General features: G+C 47.3%; 1 protein-coding gene across 2 annotated transcripts in view; it reads right to left on the bottom strand.

Moving 5' to 3' along the window:
* Positions 1 to 9,221, bottom strand: part of SPMIP6 (sperm microtubule inner protein 6) — a 310,448-nt gene extending 301,227 nt beyond the window's left edge. Inside the window, exon 1 of one of the 2 annotated variants that reach the window (XR_011280602.1) lies at positions 8,850 to 9,221. Coding sequence is in view for 1 of the 2 variants with exons in the window: in XM_069626836.1 (XP_069482937.1) it covers positions 8,850 to 8,966 (117 nt within the window). In the remaining variant the exon portion in view is untranslated. The remainder of the gene's footprint in view (positions 1 to 8,849) is intronic. The other variant, XM_069626836.1, reaches the window with a different exon arrangement.
* Between the last annotated feature and the right edge of the window lie 12,064 nt (positions 9,222 to 21,285).

The following is a 21,285-nucleotide window of genomic DNA, read 5'->3' as shown; positions in this document are numbered from 1 at the left end:
GCTCATTAGTGGCTCTCTGCCGTGGTCTGCTGCAGGGGTCCCCGGTGTGTCGTTCCAGATGCTGGAGGGGCGTACGGGCTGCTGGAGGTGTTGCCAGCTTGGTGTCATGGCTCAGCAGCTGGATTCAGGGCTCTCCTCAGGGATATGTGCAGATGGACTCTGTAGGGGTGGAGCTCCTCCATTCGCACCATCCTGAGGCGAAATGACGTAAGAATGGTGGCTGTCATTGTGCGTTCTCCACATGTCTGGGGCATTGTGGATTCTCCAGCATCCCTGAGGAGAGGCAGAAAGGGAAATGGAGCAAGTGTGCACCAGTTTATGATCATGGGACACTGACATCCCTTCCCCAAGGAGTTAAGCAACACGGTTAGTGTGCTTCGCTGGAGCAGAGTGTGTCAGAATGTCCCTGGCTGCACTGGATCTTCGGCTCAGCAATATTTTAAAGTCAGAAGAGCCTGTATGCAATACTAGAGGCGTAGGATGTAATGAGGGTTTGGGGTCTTTGGACACTTCATAGTAGAGGCTATTGACGGGTCATCTTAAGGAGGTGACTGGCTTGTAGGACAAGGTAAGGTGAGCGTTGTGCAGTGCCTCATTCGTCAGCCCCCTTTTTGATATCTGGAGCAGAGTGTACCTTGTGCTGAAAGTTGTCTTCAAGAAGGGTTCTCTGCAGCTGGATTGTGTGCTTGTGAGTAATTCTACTCTGAATTGTTGTAGCTTCCTCAAGTGTTGACAGAGGAGTAGCGATGTTGCCTGGATTTGTCCGGAGACCTGAATTCTTTAATATGCTGTTCATGCATGTACTGGCCTCATGCCGTCAAATCAGGGGAATTGAATCCCTCTAGGTGGGTAGAGGGATCCATGCTCTGTGCCTTTAGCCATGTGTTTACCATGGCCTTCATTTAGTGTGGTGGCTTCACTTTAGGGTCAGTTCGGGTTTAGGGTCATATCGGGTTCTAGGGATAGGATGTCCCGTTAATTTGTATTGCACTGTGGACCTCCATTCAAATAGCCTTGGATGGGATTGGGGTAACAACCTTCAGTCTGTGTGTGCTGTACACTGTAGGGGCATTCTCCAGTGTTTGTGAAGATGTCATGTTTCATCATGCTTGTCCAAGGGTTGAGGGCATTTGTTTGCAAGATTTGTCGAGCGGACCTTTGGGACTACTCAGTTTACTGAGAAGTTGCTCCTAGTTAGAAATGGCCAGTTGGGTTCCCAATTTTTGGGTACTCAACAGGAAACATCTTTTCTTGGAGTGAGTGGTTGTGGCTGTTTTCCCCATGGATCCTTTACAGAGGTGTGCCGGAAGGGTTATTTTGTATGTGCTGTTTTATCCACATGGATCAACCGGAGCAGTGTGCTGCAAAGTTCAGTTGTGGCTGTTTTCCTCAGGGATTATCTGCAGCGGTGTGCTTTAATTTTGTTTGCAATGGTTTGGCCCATGGATTAACTGCAGTCAGGTGCTGCAAGGTTAGATGTCACTGTTAGTCCCATTTATAATCTGCAGTGGTATGCTATACGGCTTGTTTTGGTTGCTTGCCCCATAAATTATGTGCAGTGGTGTGCTACATGGTTTGCAGTGGTCTCGTGGTGTTGGTGTGCTGCAACTTTTTGTTTCTGTCTTTGTTGCCAGGGACTATACTCAGTGGTGGTGGTGGTGTGACTGTAGCCGTTCAGTCTGGTTAGTTGTTGTTCTGAGACTCATTGGTGATGGTAGAGTTGCGGATGGTGCAGTGCAGTGGATCAACTGGCTTTTCACCCCAGGTTTTTCAGCTTGCAACTTTGGTCCATCTTTTAGTATGGTAGCTAGGTGTGTGATGGATTTCCCCTTTTGTGTTGATGCAGGAGGACTGTAACTGCACAAGGTTTGGGGTTTCCTTGTGTTTTTCTCTTGTGTGGTTATGATTTTTTTTCATCATCTTGCCAGTGAGCATCTTGCAAGCTGTTGTGAGTGAATACACATTTCCTTTATTTGTTTGGGTCAGAAGGCGGCTGAATGGGCTTCGCTCTGGTCATGTTTCCCAAATGTTTGGCATGGTTCCCTGGGTCTTTTTAGGGGTGTGCCTGGCAGTAAGGTGGTTGTTCTTGGTTTGAATTGCAGGGGGTACCTCTTTGTGAGCTTGTTCTCCCTTTTGATCATTCCCTCTGGTATGTTTTCCACTGGGTGGTGTCTTTGGTACTCTCTTACCTGGAAATTGTTGGGTGTTGGTGGTATAGAGGAGGAGAGGTGTAGCAGCGTGCTGCTGTCGGCGTGGGTGAGTTCAGGGTGGAGTGTTAGGGCAAATGCCTCTGTGCATGTTGTACGAATGTTTGTGTTATGATGTTGCCTGCTGGATGGAGTGTCAATGGTGGAGCGTTGGAGTGTTGGATGAGTGAGATTCCATTGGGAATGCTATGTTGTGCATGTTGTTTAATGTTTACTTTGGTTGGGGATTCCACAGAGCAGCAATTGGAGAGCACAGCGTTGGTCTTGGCTGCGAACTGAGCTGAGCTGGGGGTCCATTTCCATACTGCTTAACAATAAAGCTTCTAAATAAGTCGCAACGCGTGGTGTCGATGGTATCCTAACATTTATTTATATATTTAGGTATTTGAAGAATGCACCAAGCCGTAGGCATCCAGGCGCTGGTTACAATGGTTACATAGCAGAGTTTTGGTGGTGACAGTTGGACTGGGTACTAGCAGCGTCTGTATGTGCCAATGGTTGGTCCCCTATACATGTGTCCATAGCTATATACCCACATGTGATTTACCTTCATGTGACTGGCACACCAGTGGAAAGTAAAGCTTACCTTTACATATAGTCCTGGATCCTGTGTCCTCTGTACAGTACCGGGCCACTGGTTGCTTTACTGTGTCAACGTACCCCACTGACATATTCCTACATGTGTAGAGGGGGGACATTGCAGAAATATAAACCTTTGCAAAAATCAGATGCTTCCATAAACCAAGAGCTTTATTTTTGGAGTGGACGAAGGCCATTCAACCAACAGTTAGGAGGGCTACAGTTATATCTCCTTTATAGGGCACAGATAAAGGAACCTGCTTGCTTTACACTGTTTGTCCTCTGAGTTATTCTGGCTTTACAAGTCACAATACAACTCAGCAGTCAAGGCAAACTCTGTGGAAGGTGAAGGATAAAAAAAGTTCCATGAAACACTTTCAATAGAATTTGGAAAGTCATCAAAAGTGTCGTTTTCCCAAACACTAAAAGAGAGGATCATTTTATATATACTTTTGTTTTCAAATCCATGCAGAAACAATGAGATGATTTGACTATCTACGGATGATGCACAAAATGAAATAAAAATCATGTGACAGCTTTGGCAAAGGAGACACCTCACATTTAAAACAGACCAACGGGCACAGCCCACACATTCACTGTGTTAAACAATACCTAAGTAGCTTCAGTTCGAATGACATTGGCCCTCATTCCGAGTTTGGAGGTAAATAACGTTCCTTACCGGCATGGCGTAAATAGCTTGTCCGGGCTGTCACCAGTCTGCTAATAGAGGACTATTACGACTTCGCGGGCATGAGCTTTACGCCATGCCGGTATGGTCTTTTGCGCCATGCCGTTAAAGGCACCCAAAATGCCCTTAGTGGCCTCAAGCATAGCGCAGATAACACTACCGACATTGTCCAATGCGGCATTAGCAGTGACCGCAAATGGCGGTGACCGTTATTAGCGGTCACCGCTATTTACAGTCACTGCTAATAAGCGGAGCCGGAAGTAGCGTCATTGCACAGGAACGGGAAGGAGCACGACGGCCATCTTTAAAAACACAATCCAATGCCATCCTCACCACTCAGGATCTCTGTGACTCTGCTGATTTTTGCAAAAGCTCCACCTCCAACACCACTATGCCTAAGGCCCTGAAGAAGGGAGCTGCCTGCTAGCAGAAAGAAAGGTTCAATGAGGATGAGCTGCAGATGCTGGTAGACACACTGCAGGAGCATGCTGCCATAGTGTTCTCTAACAACATGAAGAGAGAGGCAGTGCTTAAGAAGAAAGAGATCTGGGCACTTGTTGCCCAGAACGTCAGTGCTGTGGGGAACAACCCACACACCATTAAAGACTGTCGCAAGCGTTGGGATGACCTGCGACTAAGGGTATGAAACATCCTCTCTGTGAACCGCAGCCAGGCCATGGGATGACCCAGGGGGCGCCGTGTACCAACCGGCAAGCCACCCCAGTTACCCATTGCACCGGTGCCACCAAGGCCCGTGGAGGGCGAAGCACCATCACACCTGCACCCATTGGCCAGCCTGATGATTCATGCAAGGCACCACATTCCAAGGAGTCGAGTTTGGCTGGGGAGGTGGCAACCATGGCACCCCTGGCTGTGGAGTACACACAGGACGACATCTGGGTCCCCATGGAGGACGATGTTTTGGAAGTGGTCCATACCCCAACTCCACCGGCATCCCTCCTAGTATCGTCGCTCGATACAGAGCACGCCACCACCCCGAGCAGTCTGGTCAGAAGCAGACTGAGGGACAATTCAGTCCAATATACACGACTAGGGAGGCTGAGCAGGCTGGGTAGGACAGCCAGGGGCCGACTACCTCCACAGGTGCACCCGCAGGGCCGCAGCGGTCTGACCTGCTTATTGCCCTTGTGAGAGAGTTTGTCCAGGACAACAGACTGGCCAGAGAGGAGTGGCGTCAGGACTTAGCCGCTCTAGGCAGGTCTATCAAGGACAACCCTGCCTCCATGGCCAAATCATTCTCTGACAACACCAGCCGCCTCTGCGAGGAGGTCTTGGCCCTCCGGCAGGTGTTAGGCCACATAGCGGATGCCATGGAGGCAGGGTATCCCGCTACACAACCACAGCAGGCGGCCACACCGTCTTCCTCCAGTTCTGCACAAACAAGCCCGATCCGCAGGTCGGCCCGTACCCTGCGCCGGCAAGACATGCTGCCCCCTGGACCAGGGAGTGCCAATTAATTTTCAGGGCAGCCTCATGTAGGCTTTGGAAACTCAATGGGACTTGTGTGGGTGAGTTGTGGGGGGAGTTGGAGGGGGACAAGGGTGTGTGGGGGAGTTGTGGGGAGGGGGAGGGGAGTGAGGGTGTGTGTTGGGAGTTGTGGGGGAGGTGGAGGGGGTTGAGGGTGGTGGAGGGATTTTGCACTTACGTTTACATTGTTACATTTAACACATTTAATGCGTATAATGGTTGGGAGTGTGTGGAATGGTTGGGAGTGCGTGGAATGGTTGGGAGTGTGTAGAATGGTTGGGAGTGCATGGAATGGTTGGGAGTGCATGGAATGGACTGGAGTGATTGGAATGGACTGGAGTGCATGGAACTGACTGGAGCGCATAGAAGTGCGTGACATACATGAATGGTTTGGAATGCATGTAAAGTTGAAAGAGCATGTAAACCATCTTATCACACCACCATGCTTACTCTCCTCTTTACACCACCATTCAACTAGAACAAAGAGATACTATGACACCATTCGGTATAGCTGTTCTCATACCTACATCTGCCTCATACTCCACATCACTCTAACTAATCACTGCTGGTTTCACTCCCCCCAGCCATGCGTTCTCCTCAGGCCTAATGCAGCCAGAGCCAGTCTGGATAAAACCTGCCAGAACGAACACATAACCCTGATCTCTCAAACCACCACACCTACCGCTATGAAGCAGCTATTACACGAATGCCACACCAGCTGCACACATATCCGGTGCTCACAAGCACCTTTGACTCTCTCTACGCTCTCTACTGACTTGAACTTCGGTTTCCGAGGGCGTTCAACCTACCAGCGCCTTCAGACCATACCAATGGTACATAAGGCGCTATATAAATGCAAAGTAACATAACATAACATAACACCGGTTGTGTGAAAAACAAGACCTGAGTGGACATTCATCATTGCACATGTGTCATTTATTCAATTACAGTGCATAGTGTAAATGTACCCCCACACCCAGTGCCCTCTGTCCAACCATCATGTCACCCTCTGCTGCTATGTGTGTCACTAATATTGTGCAATCACTGACTTGCGCACAGCACGTCCCTCCTGTGCATCGGCACCGCAATGATGTCCAGCCGCATCTTCTTCTTCCCCTTCATCATCACCAGGTGATAGCAGTTCAATGTCAGGGGGCAGGGGCACGTTCTGGCGGATACACATTTTGTGCAGCATGACACATGCCATGATGATCTTAGCCACCTTCTCATGCCTGTAGAGGAGTGCCCCACCCGACCGGCTGATGCAGCAAAATCGTGCCTTCAATAGGCCAAAGGTCTGCTCGATGACCAGACGGGTACGGGTATGGGAACGATTGTAGTCCTCCTCGTGCCTGTCTGTGGGTTTCGGACAGGGGTGAGGAGCCACAGATTCAAGGGATAGCCACTATCACCTGCATGAGAGGCAATTAAAGGTAAATGTCAGGCGACTAATGATGGACAGCTGTACTAGTCACACATGCCTGCATGGCCACATGCACATGTCCTTGGATGTATTGACGCCTTTTTCAGTCCCTCAATGTGTACTGTGCCATGGACTGATGGTGTGGGTTGCATCTTCAAGATGATACATGGTGTGCACTGACGTCTTGTTGCACATGCACGTGTACGCATACAGCTGTGTTAGTGTCAAATTAGTGAGGTGTTGTGTTCTGTGAGATTTTCTTAGAGGGAGCGCTGGCAGTAGTATGTGCAATATTGGGCAATCAGCGCTGATCATTCCCATGGTAACATGCAGCACTCCTGTGAGTATGCCGGCCATGTGCCAGACAGTGTATTCCCTAGTAGGTTCAGTTTGATGAACTCACAGGGATGCTTGTCCTGTGTGGTCATATGCTGGAGACAGCAACATAGTGCATATGCACTGCATGGTGCAGGATGGCGTTACGAGGGTGAGGGCCGCTGATGAGTGGTGCACATGTTGTGGGATGTGGGGTGGTTTCCTCTTAGTCATGTAGTGACAGGTGTCAACCTTACTTTATTCCTATGGGATTTGGGTGACATGTACTGTTTGTGATGCTTTGGGGCACAGTGTTTGGTGATGTGCACATTGTGCAGTCACCACACCAATGACACCAGGGTGGTGTGTGCATCTCTCTACCCATTTCAATGACATATGCCGGTCATGCAACTTACCAAGCAGCCAGGCACGTTGTCCAGCATGTCGCTCCATGAAGTGTGGTAGCGTGGAGTTCCGCAGGACCATAGAGTCATGAGTTGATCTGGGATATTGGGCACAACAATGTGTGATGATCTTGCTGGTGTCGCATACCATCTGCACATTGATGGAGTGGTATTGCTTGCGGTTGCGGTACACCGCCTCCATGGCATGCAGGACCACCAACTCCATGTGGGTGCAGTCGAGGGCACCTACACAAATTGGCATGCCTGCCAGTGCATGGAAACTGACTTTTGTATCAAATATCTCCTGGGGAGTCCGTGGTAGGGATATGTAGTCCCTCGTGTGCTTGAGGAGGGCATCCAGCACTTGGTTCAGTATCTGGGAAAATAAGGGTTGTGAAATGCCATGCATGTGCCCCACTGTGTGCTTGTAGGTGCCTGTGGCAAGGAAGTGGAGCACAGACACCACCTTCAGTAGAGGGGGGATGGCGGTGCGTATTTCAATGAGGCTCACTATGTTGTCGTGTATCAGGTCCCCTATGGTGGTGGTGGTGTCCCGGTCCAGACGGTACAGGGTGTGGATCTGCTCAGGGGTTAGGTTGGAAGGACTAGCTCTGATGCAAGGGATTGGGGGCTGCCGGCGTGGTAACGGTGGCTGCAATGGTTGGGCATGCTGGCCCTGTCTCACCGTCCTTCTCCTCTGTGGTGGCGGCTGTTGTTGTTGTTGTTGATGTTGTGGCAATGCAAGCATGTCCTCCAGCTCCAGTAATGCAACTACTATTGGTATCATCTTGGTGTGGGAGGGGGTGTGGTGTGTGAGTGTGCTCCTTTTGTACTGGGCCAGACTCCATTGCCTCCACCTGTGCTGTTTGTGTGCCCCTGTGGCAGTTGTGAACATTTCCCAGGGCATTTTACGTTAGGTCGGCGAGGCCGGTATTTACGGCATGCCGGTAACCACTTTTTCCGCCTTCATGAAGCCGTTATTTGCATGTCCGCTTCACTTGTGATCTCCTCCAGTTTACGGCATGCCGCTATTGCCAGCATGGTAGGTTGCGTGCCCGCGTCCAGACCGCTATTTACGACATCGTACTTTACGGTGCCGCTAATATCGGTCGGGCTGGTCAGAATAGCCTGTAGCGGTAATCGGTGCGGTATTCCTTTACCGCTATCGTTGTTCCCTTAACACCAAGCTCGGAATGACCCCCATTATGTGACAACATGGCCTGCCTTGCTCTAGAGATTGGGGACGGCGTGGCCAAGGAGGCCCATGTGCTCCAGCCACCACGTGATGCAGGGTATGGGATGACGTTGAGATAATCCCCAGGTCTCCCCTTCCAGAGCCCTGTGTCTGTCAAGGACTTCTCACAAACACAGCATCGTCATGATTGCTCCTTTAAGACATCTAAGACTCCTTCAGCCATCCCCCATGAATCCCCGGGCCCCGGGACTCTTTCATTGAAACTATTTGGTTCTAAAGACAGTGACGCAATACCCACTTGTTGCAACCTAAAGAAAAGCCATTCAAACATTGGTTTGCCTGTTTCTCAACCTGAAAAGGGTCCTTATTTTGTGCCTGAGTTGAACCATTGTCTTGTAATGGTTATAAAGCCCTATTCAAACAATCAACCTCTACGTCTGTGTGACTCATTGAACCTCCACTTGGCTTCATGACCACTGCATATTGCATTCGTGTGTGCATGTATGTAGGCCTGTGCGCAAAACACAGCCTGCAAAAGTCTAAGATTTACCTCCGAGTATTTTCCGGTCACTGGTTTCCATTTCTTAGGCGGTGGGGGCGGCGGTCTGTAGGAATCCTGGTAGGTGGTGATCCCCTTCTGGAACACTATTTTGGCTGGGCCGAACATTTTGTCTTAGGGTGGTGCCGGCACTACGCTTCTCATTTACCGACTCTGGTCACAAGGGCACCGAGGGTCCGGGGGTTGGGGGCACATGCATGGGGCTTGGTAGAGTATCCTCACGTGGGGGGTACTGACACATGCCTACGAGCTTAGTCGGGCGACTGGGAGGACAGGAGGGAATGGGGAGGGTGCTACACAGGGGCAGCAAGACTGGACAGAGTTTCATATAAACATTGCAAGCAGCCAATGAGGAATAAACATCACTTGGCCCTTTGTGGTGGAATTCCTCTTCTGTGATGTCACTAGTGATGTCACAATCGCAGTGGTCGGCCTCAGTTCTTCTTTTTTCTAAACAAATGATTCATATTTATCTATTTTGATAACGTGATTCCCACTTTAAGATGAATGTTTAAATGAAATGCTACAGTCTACTTCACTTCCTTGCGTTGGAGACTTCCTTTCTAATATAACTGCATTGTAGCTAGGTATACCAATTAATTGTACTTCTACTCAACACTGTAAAGAAAATTAACAACAGTGTCAAGGATGTCAGAAAAGAAAAGAACAGAGAAGACAAAGCACATTTCTGAATGCAAAAGGTGAAATGGCAGGAGCACTTTGTTGCAAAGCTGAGTTGGAGCCAATCAATTCATTCACACTGTGCTACCGTGGAAACGGAAATAAACGTTGTAGACTGTACAGGGAACTACAGCAGGGGGTAACACGGCACAGGCAGACAGTCTACGGGGAGGGGGTAAACAGGAAACAAAGAATAACAAACTCATAGAAACAGCACAGACCCTCAAGTCTACAAGTCATGGAACACTGACCATGTGCATCCGATTTACTGATCTGAGTGTTTCTGCCATATGGGCAGAATTATGAGGGGTCCTGATTTCAGCCTTCACATGAGGGTCTGCGAGTAGATTTCCAAGGTCTCCAAATGTCTTTCTTGTCCATCAGCTGAACCCAATAGGAGCAGAGTTTTCAGGTCCTTGGTAAGTGCTGTAAAGATGGCAGAATACGATGAAACTAGCAGCCTGTGATCAGCTCCACTCGAAGAAAGACGCCAGACCACAAACCAACCCTGAAGCCACATAGCACAGGCATGTGCAGGTAGGTCCGTCTGACCTTTGAACAGGGCCACCAAAGATCAGAATCTCATCATTCACATGATTACACTCTTACTGGTGACCATCAGCACAAGAGGAAGATATCTCTATGCATAACACGAGTCAGGATTCATGTTCATGTCATGTACATTTGGAAGAATACCACTTAAATAGCAAACACCACAAGCATCCCTAGTCCCTTTGTATATCTCTGAGGTTGAATAGGGTTGTATGGAGAGAGTAGAGTGAAGTGCTACCTAGGGTAAAACTATTAGATTACACCTCCAGGAGTGCAGCTAAAGGTTCATGTCTCCTTGATTCTCTGGCTGGCAGTCTGTACTTAAAAGGCATGTAACACAGTGCAGTAGGTAGGAGGTGTGATGCTTGATAGGTGCTGCTGCGGTATGCAGTTGGCTGGTTATTCTGAAAAGGGAGACACGTGTTTCTTAAGTGTCAATGTAAACTATTTATTTCAGGCACAATTGGCCTTTATGGAATAAACACCCTTTTGGATCATTTCCAAAAACCTGGTAAAGATATTCCATTCTCCATCTATGGCAGTGTGATTATAGTAACTGGCACGGTGCCAGGACGGGGGCAAAGAGGGAGAAACTGTTGAGACTGCACCGAACCCCAAATTCCAGCACTTTGTCTGTGTTTCTTTCTGTATTTTTTTCCTTTTAGGAGCGGCTACTGGTGAGTTAAGTGTTAAGCTCTTTCCTCAACCACCTCAGTGGTCCTTATGCCTAACCATGTTCCTCAAATCTCAGTTGCTCTATTGTGCTCTACTACATTAGTTTAAGGGCCTTTAATGACCCCCCTCCTGCTGTCTCTAAGGGCTAACTTATATCTTACGAATGTTCATATGCAAAACAACAACTACATACAACATATCACAGAACAACAACAAAATATACGACTTGATTACGGGTATGCAGCCCACTCAGTTCCTGCGCTCACATATTCTGAATGTCCATGCAACATCCCTGATGTGAGATCCCAGCACATGGAGGTCATTAATATTCGGGGAAGCAAGTTTCTGGGTACAGGAGGGGTACACACTGTGAAGGGAGCAAACAGATAGTGTAAATGTTGACACTTGTGGGAACATGACCATTTATGAATAGAGGGTAGAGCATTTATCAATTTGCTGTGCCTAATCACTGAGTATATGTGGTGCAACTTCTGTCCTATCTCTTCTCTCTTCTATCTCTGTTTTAAAGGGATGATCTTGAGTTGAGATCAACAGGAATGTTTCTCATTGTGGGAAAAGGTCTTCAATTTAGCACTGTGAAGGAAAAATATCTTCTCAGGGACCCACCTTACCATGCAAAGTGTAGAGCTGGAATTTCCTCATCCATCTCTTCAATAGGATTCCTGAATGCAGGATATTGACCACCCGCAAGGTATTGCCCGATGTGAAGATGAGGGCCATGAGTCGGAGAATCATCATTTTTCCAAACGGTCATAACCCTTCTGAGGTCTGTTTGGTCATAAGCGCTAAAAGGTGTTCAACTAACAAGGACCGTGAATTATTTCAGGCTGCTGCTCAAGTCAGAATGTTTGCCACAATTTCCATAGCAGAGGTTATAAAGCATTCTTATTTGCCGAGAGGAAATCTATAATCAAATGCCTTTGCTATTTAAGCTTTATTACCACGACCTGAGGGCCATCCCAGGTGTTACGAGCCCTAACTAGGAAGTGAAAGACCAGATCATAGCGAGGGCTTTAAACAAGGTGTATTGGCCCATAACCCCTGGTACTGCCCAATGGCCAGATCCATAAAGTTATTATCAGTCACGTATAAAAAGTTGCATTATGCCTTTTGGTGCATTATTTATTTTAAGAAAAAAACTTTATTTATGAGTCAGCTCGTGGCGCAGTGCGAAAACACTGTGAACGATACATAAAATACTTCTGAGACACAAACATTTTCATGGTAGTACTCAGTACTCATTACTCAGCTGCATCAATACCTCAGAACTCAGTGCTATCTTACGCGCCAGTGACCTTCCACTTATTGAGCTTGCCTTCCAGTTGTTTCACTTGGACATTGCAATTCTTAGGGGGACTGGTTGGTTCTGGATACCATGACCCCCAGGTATTTAATACTACACTGTGCCCATTCAAGGTTGTTCGCACTGTGGGGCCTATCAGTTCTCCCTGTCAGTGGAAATACTTCCCACTTGATGTAATTGATTGTAAACCTGGTAAATGTCCCAAAGTGTAGCACGTTCCTCATAATTGGGTCCACATCACCTTGCAGATTTCTTACAAAAAGATTGATGACGTGCACATAGAGCGGTATGATCTCATGGTGGCCTGATATGAGCATGTTAAGCTCTAATAAGGTCTGCCAAAGGCTCTATCACTATTGTAAATAGAAGGGGTGACAAGGTGCTTCCCTATCAAGTCCCCCTTCTGAGTGTAATTGGTCCAGATAATGCCCCCTTAACCAGTATTCTGGCTACTGGTCCAGCATAGAGTAATTTGGCAAAGTCTATAAATTGGGGACCAACCCCGAATTTGTGCAAGACTCTAAACCAAAAACTCCAGGAAACCATGCCATTCTGGTCGTCTAAGTAAACTGGCACAACAGAGGCCTCTGAGTCATTCTGCGACAGGATATTGAATAACCTGCGTACATTAAGAGCCGCTGAGCGAGCCCGGATAATTCCTGCTTCGTCATGCGGGTTAGATAATGCATTAATGGGAGCAACCTGTTTGCGATTACCTCTGCATGCATGTTAGTATCGAGATTAATGAGAGAGAGCGGTCTGTACGACCCGCACTCTTCTGCCAGTTTTCCAAATTTAAGTATCAGAATTATGGTGCTTCTCTATGTAAGGCAGGCATTTGTTTGTTAAGTAGTGATTCCTTCGAGACTTTTAAAATATCTGGGGCTTGGATCGTGTTATAAGCCTTATAAAAATCAGATCCCAGTCCATGCGGCCCTGGAACCGTATTCCTCTATAGGTCTTCTATTCCTTTCTGGATTTAGCGCTTCTCGATCATATGGGTATGGGATTCCATCTATTAGGAAGTCAATTTCGTCTGTGCTTCTGCTGTTTTGCATTTGATGCAACCCACTGTAGAAGATCATGAAACCCTTTACTTATCTCACTGCCTGTGAGCTTCATGTTCCCCTTATCGTTCTGAATAAGAAGAATGTAGCTCTGGCCACGGTCTGCGCTGATCGGGCGCGACAGGTTTCTGACAGGGCGATCCCCCTTGGCAGACATGCTCGCTGGTAATGTTTTAGTGAGGAATCTCACTTCCCTTCCTGCATGTTCTCAGAATTTGTCATGCGCCGGTTTAAGCTTGGAAAACGAGTCCTCGTTTTGGCGGGTGGTTTTAAGAGTCTCCAATTTACGCAACTCCTTTTTGTTTGCAGTAATATCTTGACTAATAGTCTTTAGCATTCCGAGCTCCGTTGCGCAGAGGCGCCACCAAGAGGTGGACAAGGGGGTTCACGTCCACTCTTCTAATAAAGCTGCCCCCCCCCACCCGCCCACCTGCCTCTTAGAGTCAATGAATGGTCTAGCACCGAAAGATTTCCAGTGACCTCATCACGCCATCCCTATGAAAAATGCCTGGAGGAGCCATTGCCATTACCATGGCCACTCCCCTTATATAAACTTTGACGGCCTGCCACGCTGTTCCCATTGTCTCCACTGCGTCCATGTTGGACTAAAAAGATTGCTTTATCTGCTCTCTAAGGACTTTCTCAAATACTATATCCCGAAGCACTGCTGCCTTAAATCTCCATGTAGGGCCACTGCTTCAACCCCTGTCTACTTCCCTGTGAACTGCCACTGGGGAGTAGGTGCATGGCAATATATTTATCTGGCGTATATGCCGTAGAAGTGTTTGTGGTACCAATACCAGTTACATTCTAGAAGACATATCATTCACAGTCGAATAATACATGTATTCTCTATCCAATGGATGCAGGGTTCTCCCAGCGTATTTTAGTTCAAGGCTGTCTATGCCACACAAAAGTCTGCATGCAGCCTTAGATAGCGGTCTGGGTGCCGATCCAGCACAGTCAACTCCAAGATCTAGTATCATATTCATGTCTCCCCCCATGTTACTGGTGTCAGCGGATATTCTTCACAAAGGTTTTGAATACTTTCAAGGAAACCTGTGTCATGATAATTGGGCCCATATGTATTAATTAACAGTGCTTTATGCCTTGCAGTGTCCTATGAAGAGCTACACGCCGTCCCTCAGGGTCAATGTGTTGCCTGGCACATGAAAAGGAAAGAGATTTGTGTATTAGAATCAACACCCCTCGGGATTGCATATAGTAGGAGGTGAAGTATCTATTCCCCTCCCACAATTTGGCAAAGTATTATTTGTGTTGTCAGTAGCATATGCTTTTTGCAAGAATAGTATATTGCTTTTGTTCCGTTCTATGTACATCAATAGCTTTCATGCCTTTATGGCGTTACCCATTCCCTTGATGATCCAGATCATTAATCAAAGACCTACGATTGAGGGGAAGACAGGAGAATAATTCAGACAGCAGGTATAATGAAAGCATGCCTTGTATTCTGCTGTATCACTAATATCCAGAATAACGTTATCAATCCCAACCAATCGTATTTTCCAAAAATGTTAACCCCGTTTCCACCCACTCACCTCCCGCATTGCCTGCCCAACAAAGCGATGTCCTCCAATCCCTGAAACTGTAACAATAAAAAACAAAAAATCAAACATCTTCCGACTTGTGCTGGTGCGGTTGTTGATGCGGTTGTTGATGTGTAATAAGGTTATTCGTGTTCTGTATCCAGTATTTTCTCTTCTGCATTTACACCAGCAGGTCTACTTGCATCATATGGTGATATTGGCATATTCACTTCATATACTTTCCCGTTATGTTGTATTCTGAGTTTGGCTTGGAAGAGCACAGCATACAGAGTCGATCTTTTTTCCGAAACTGTTTTTTTAGCTCCTGCAAATGTTCTGCATTCTGCTTGTACCACCTCAGGATGCTGTCTCTTTCTCTGTAGTTAAGGACGCCTGCAATGATGGGTCTTGGTAAAGCCCCTGTTTTTGGATTAGGGGCCAGCACACAGAGCACGCTTGCAACTATAAAGTGGGGTGACATTGTTGTGTTGCCTAAAATCTTCATCAATATGTCTTCCACAAGCACTTCCATTGGGCCCTTTACGGTGCCTTACGGTATACCAATTATGCAAATATTGTTTCGCCTTGAGCGCCACTCAAGGTCATCATATATCTGCAAGACGTTCTTTAGATCTTTGACAACAGTGGAAGTCTGTTTTTTAAGCTCATGCACCTCAGCGTTCACTGTACTGATCCTTGAGTCTGCTTCAATAATTCTCGTGCTCTCTTTGTCTAACTTGGCCTTCATTGAGTTTATACTGGTGGTGTTGTCATTGAGCTTCTTATTGACAGAGGTGAAACCAGCTTGTATGCTATGCAGTAACTGACGCATATGATTGTGGTCCTGCTCCTCCTGGCATTCTTGCTCACCTCCTGTATTATGTTTAATGTTTTTCTGTTTAGGATTTTGTTTCATGTAGACATCAAGGCTTCCTTGGTTGTCAGCACACCCTCCACCCATAGCCATAAGGTGTTAATTTTAAAAACCCAGTGCAGAAATCTATGCCAGAGTTTTAGAATAATGCTTGTGCCGGAGACCAAAGAACTCTATTGCCATATGGGTTGCCATATGGGTTGCCAACCCATTCAATCAATCTGGTGATGCCCAAGAGCACTCAGTTCCTCTACATCCCTGCAACAACTCAACAGCCTGCAACCTGCAACAACTCCAGACCTTTCAGAATGATGCTGTTCACATTGTAAAAGGAGTTCTGCGACGTGATCACATCTCAGCTGCCAGGCAATTACTACATTGACTACCAGTCCATGCTCAGATCTACTTCAAGACAGCTAGGCTTGTGCATAAGTGTCTCTATGGTAAGGCACCAGCTTATCCGAAGGCTTGCATTATCTTACATGAGACTAAACGTACCTTACGTACCACGAGTGCTGGACTGATTAGCTCTCACAAATTCAAAAGGGCTAAAGGATTGGGTAAAGCTTTCCCCATATGAGCAGCACAGCATTGGAACTCCCTGCTAAGTACTTTACGCACTGACAAAAACATCAAAACCTTTTGTGCATCCTTGAAAACTCTACTCTTTAGGTAGTTTCAAATTCTCTTTCTTTATGGCGACTGTTTCCCCTTGATTAGTTGGTAATTCCTCAGAGTCCTGTCTTTACATGTTTGCCCATTTGTGCATGTGTGTACCCTGATGACTGTGGGTTCCTGGCGTGTAATAAATAAATGAAATATGGCTCCTCCCCCCGCTCACCGTAACATGCTTAGCCAGATTCCTTGAGATATGGGGGACAGGCAGGTCTCAGTGCCCAGGACTAGGCTACTTCCCGTCCCACCCGCTGCTGCTCACTCGGGCTGTCGGCACCTCACAGCAGGCAAACCGGACTGACAATCAGCCAGAGGAAGAGAGGAACCTCAGGAACTCCAGATGATGCTGCACTCCGTCAATCGCTGGGGTGACACCATCCAGCAGAGCCGATCCACGGCTCAGCGCCAAATCACGTTATATCCCCAGTTATCTTCTTTTTGGGCCAACAACATGCCCTTTCAAGTATAGTAGGTGCTGGGCCTGCACAGGATATTCTCGCGCTTCTCTTCCGGGCTGACTCTCCGCCTTTGGCCTCTCGCTGTGATGTTCATGCACAACCAACTGCTCAGGCAGAGAGCAAACAGATAACCCGCTCCAGCTGCCCAGCTATTCTAAGCCCCAGCGAAGGCCAGGAATTTTCTAGCTGGCAGGACGCCTAGAGCCCCTTTTGTTAAGACCCCCAATCGGCTCCCTAGCCGCCCCGTCTCCGCACAGCATCTTACATCTAAATGGGAGGAGAGATCCCGGGCACCAAGGTGCTATGCGGATGGTGTGATCGGAGCATTAGCAATGCGTAGCCATCTTGCCTGCTGCGCAGCAGCGCACCCCTGTCTTTTGGTGCATTATTGATTGCAAGCCACTCCTCTATGTTTGGGGTTTGAAGGAACTTGAAATTAACCTCATGTCATACTCGCAGATTACGGATGTATGAGGGTGGAGTAATGTTGTGGAAAGAAGTGACAATTACACGAGTGTAGTAGGAGGAGCCTGGTGATAATGTTATGTATAGCCGGAAAGCAGTCAATGCAGCCTTCCAGGAATGCAGCTCTGCGGACGTGAAGGGAGACAGTGCAAGTTCGCCCTTATAAAGATCAGTGATAGCCAGCGCTCTTCCTAGTAGTCCAACTCGATTTTCTAAGTACAGTGTTTCTATGGGTGGTACGGTATGGTATTGCTGCGTTGGAGGGACTTTGTTTTAGCTGGCTGTAGTTTTAGAACTTGACTCGCTTTTGCCTTTAGTTGTGAAGCAGAGATGTTTATTCCCTCACACCATGTTTGTCAGGTGCGAGTGGTGCACCCTGTGCTGAGTGTTTCTCTGTACTCTTGTATTCGTAGCTTTGCTTTTCAATTATTACTGTAGAGCTGTATGTGACAGAGATACAACGTCCTTTCATCGCAGGATGTTTTTTGGCTGGGTTTTTTACCGCAAATTTATTTTCGAAAAAACCCATCAAATTTTTTAGGGGGGGTTAGTTAATTATATACATGGGGTGTGGGTGTTTGGGAATAAATACAAATTAAAGAAAATCGGAGGGTTCAGGGGGGGGGATCCCCCACAAAAATAATGTAAAAAAAATCTGATGGGGTTTTTCGTAAAAGAAACTGCGGTAAAAAACCCTGCGAAAAAACATCCTGCGATGAAAGGACATGGAACCGTGACAGAATGCAAATAAGGAGGCAGGACTGGATATCCTATTCACACGTGAAACTGCAACAACTTGGGGTGCCTGAATCTACTGATGGGTGTTAATAATTGTTGCTTGCTATTTCGTTATTGAAAACAGGCATCCACCATATTGTTTTGCATAGGTATAATTAGAATGTGCAATTTTGAAGAAAAGTTATTTTTTGTTGTTAATCAAGTAGTTATTCTTTGGGTATCCAATCAATTTACCGAATCAAATTTTAGAGTGGTACATTACATTGCGACCATAATACCGAAAAATGTCGAAAATATTAAATAAATATGTATAGGGTAGAGGGGTAAGTGGATAAAATGGGTCGTAATGGGGTTGGAGTGTTGTTATAAGGAATGAAAATTGAGGGGCTTGGGGGAACACCCCCGAAGACAAAGAAATATTCTGTATTTTTCATTAGTACCCGGCGTATGTGTATCCAGTGATACACTTAACGTGATTGGCTCGTTTCCGAGCCATAGCACGTTATAATCCTGTGGACACACGTACATGCCTGCGTTTGTTCCCGGCGGGGGGCGTGGCAGCCCCTTAGCCAATGAGGAGGCTCAAAATGGGGCAATCACCGCCCGAGCCTCCCCACAGCTGGAGGCTGCCTTCGTCCCCCGCCGGGGGCTCGGGTATGCTTTTTCTTTCCTCCACCCCCCTCCCCTGCAAAGTATCCCCTCCCTGCCCTCCCAACCTCACTTACCTTCTTTTTTCTTCTTTTCTCAGGAGAGAACGTGCTGGGAATACTTCTGTTCCCAGCGCGTCCGCTCCCGATGGCCACCACAGAAAGGGAAAACTGACTCAGTTTTCCCTTTCCCGGCGGCCATTTTAGTTTTTCTGTTCAGTTCAGAAATAAATGCTATTAGTACCCCAGTGTAACGGGCTGGGGTACTAATGACATTAAGCCCCTCGACGGCGGGCAAGTACCGCCCACGGTAATGCCCTCAGGGCCTTCGTTAAGGCCCTCACTATGCTCGGCACTGTAACTATGGGCCCTGGGGGCATTACCTGGGACGGTATTGGCCCACTGTCTCGGGGTTTATTGCCACAGTATTTTGGTCGAGATGAAATGTACCACTCTGAAATTTGCTTCGGTAATATCACCTATAACCATGTTTTGCTGTTAATCAAGTAGCTTTGTAAATTTCTATAAATATACAGTTAATCTTTTCTTTCACAAATAAACCAAATAGCTGTTGAGAACTGTTGTAAGGATTTGGGTTAAAAAATGCATATGGAGCATGAAAATTAACAACCCCAACATTAGCACTTTCCGTGAAGCATTGGAATTTTGGGTTCTTTGACCTAGACCTTTGGCGACTTTATGCTTACTGATTTTTGAAATTTTTTGCAGCAAAATGCGCAGTGAGACCATCCGCGTCCGCACTGTGAGTCCGTTGTCAGTGTTGATATCCATATCTGGTGAAGTCTGTGGCTGAAAATTAGACTGCTCAGGTAGGTTTAACTGAGTGACCCCTGCTGATCCGTGCCTCTTCCTCACCACAGTTTCTTGCTTTGCATCTTCATGATAGTCACCCCTATTCTCCTTTGTCTTAGTCCTTTTTACTTCTTGCATAGTATAGAAGTATATGGGATAGGAGGGTAGGGGTGAATACAGTGGGGATGAAGGAGAAGTGCAAGTTTTAGATGTATACCACATTCTCTCACAATAGTCGTCACTGGTCCTAAAGGGGGTCTCCCCTGCCATGAGATCCACCCGCTGAGTACCATCCACGGTTGGAACATCGGGTAGTAGTGTATGGGAGCGAGGGGTCCTCAGGCCCCCTCGCATCGTACGCTCCTCAGTACAAGGCTTGGACCGCGTGCCTCCAGTAGTGGGATTGCCCCTTGCCCTTATGTAAAGTTAACCACGGTTGACTGCTATATAGATGGGACTACTGAGCAGGACACGGCGCATCCATCTTTTGTGCCCCCTTTCGACTCCATCTTGGGTAAACAGGCCTCACTGCAATAGTACAGCAATGCTCAGCTCCCCTTTCCACCGCAGCAGTCAAGGACAGAGACACACACACACAAGGCACGCAGGCAGCTGGCTGGCGCCCACCCTTGCAACCCTCCTGCGAAGGAAAGCTCTGCGCTTCCATTCTCACACTGAAGCTGGAGAAAGTTGCAACAATCAATATGCTACAGTTTTCTTCCTCTGAGATCACTGTTTGCCTGAAAACCGGCATGTGAACCAGGATGAGCTAAGCACTTTCTGCTCGATTCGTCCTCATAAACGTGCAAGCCACCCACCCCCATTAGAACAATTTATTGCCACCCTGACCCTGCACCCCCGTAAGGTATTTCTTTCAAGTGCCAGACCCTCACCTATGCTGCGAAACCCACCCTACACACCCACTACTAACCTTAAGCATTTTTATTATTATATATGCTTTTAATTGCACTAATGAGTTTGAAACCTAGAAAGAGATGCGAAATATAGCCTGATTCTTTTACATGCACAATAAAGGTCAAGGCCTTCAATTAAAGCCACGAATGACCCAATTGTACTGACAATAATCATTGTGTGTAACTTATGTAGAAATGTGACAAGCAGCATAAAATGTTTTAAATAATTTGTCATTTAGTATGTAACAATACTAGCTTAGGTAGTGACCACAGTGACCGAATCTGACCTGCATGGAGCTCAAGATGTTTGACATCCGTTATCTACTCAGCCAACCAGGAGGAAGAGATGCTACCCACACCTACAGCACCACACCGTCTGGCCAATCGGGTCATTTAGCATTTTTTGCTAGAGTTACTTTAACTAATATAAATGTTGGCACTGATGTAAATGAGGGAGAGTTTTTTGGGTTATTTCCTAGCTGGAGAAATAAACCATCCTTTGAACTCTTGCAGCCGGGTCTCAGTGCCTCTTTCCCCGACAAGGGGTTTTGTCTGCTATTTTATTTTTTCCCTCACACGTAGTAAGACGGGGAAGGCACCTACATTTTTGGTGACCCCCGCGATGTGATTTAGAGAGGTGCCTTGAGACCTGCGCCACCTGGCAGCGAGATCCAGGGCGTCCCCCAGCAGAACCATCGCCTCTGCGGTTGACCAGACTGTGCACACCAAGAAGAAAGGGTCAAGGGTTCCCGGTTGATGAATACCCGATCGAAAAAAGCTGCTCACCAAGGCAGGCCACGGCTTGGTTGGGGGATGGGCCTGAGCGAGGTCCGGCCGTGAGCGGCGACCCTCGGTGTACCTGACTGAACACGTGGAGTCCCGGTTACAAAGACCCCAAAGGAAGGAAAGGGGAAAATACGGGAAGAAGGGAATTAGCAACAAAGGGAAGGTAGCCAAGAATAGGGTCTGCGTGAGTGACGGTGAGGCTTTTCTGATC

This window comes from Ambystoma mexicanum, chromosome 6p (genome assembly GCF_040938575.1).
Source record: "Ambystoma mexicanum isolate Mex_15411 chromosome 6p, UKY_AmexF1_1, whole genome shotgun sequence".
Lineage (NCBI taxonomy): Eukaryota > Metazoa > Chordata > Amphibia > Caudata > Ambystomatidae > Ambystoma > Ambystoma mexicanum.
This window is presented reverse-complemented; position numbering and strand designations above follow the sequence as displayed.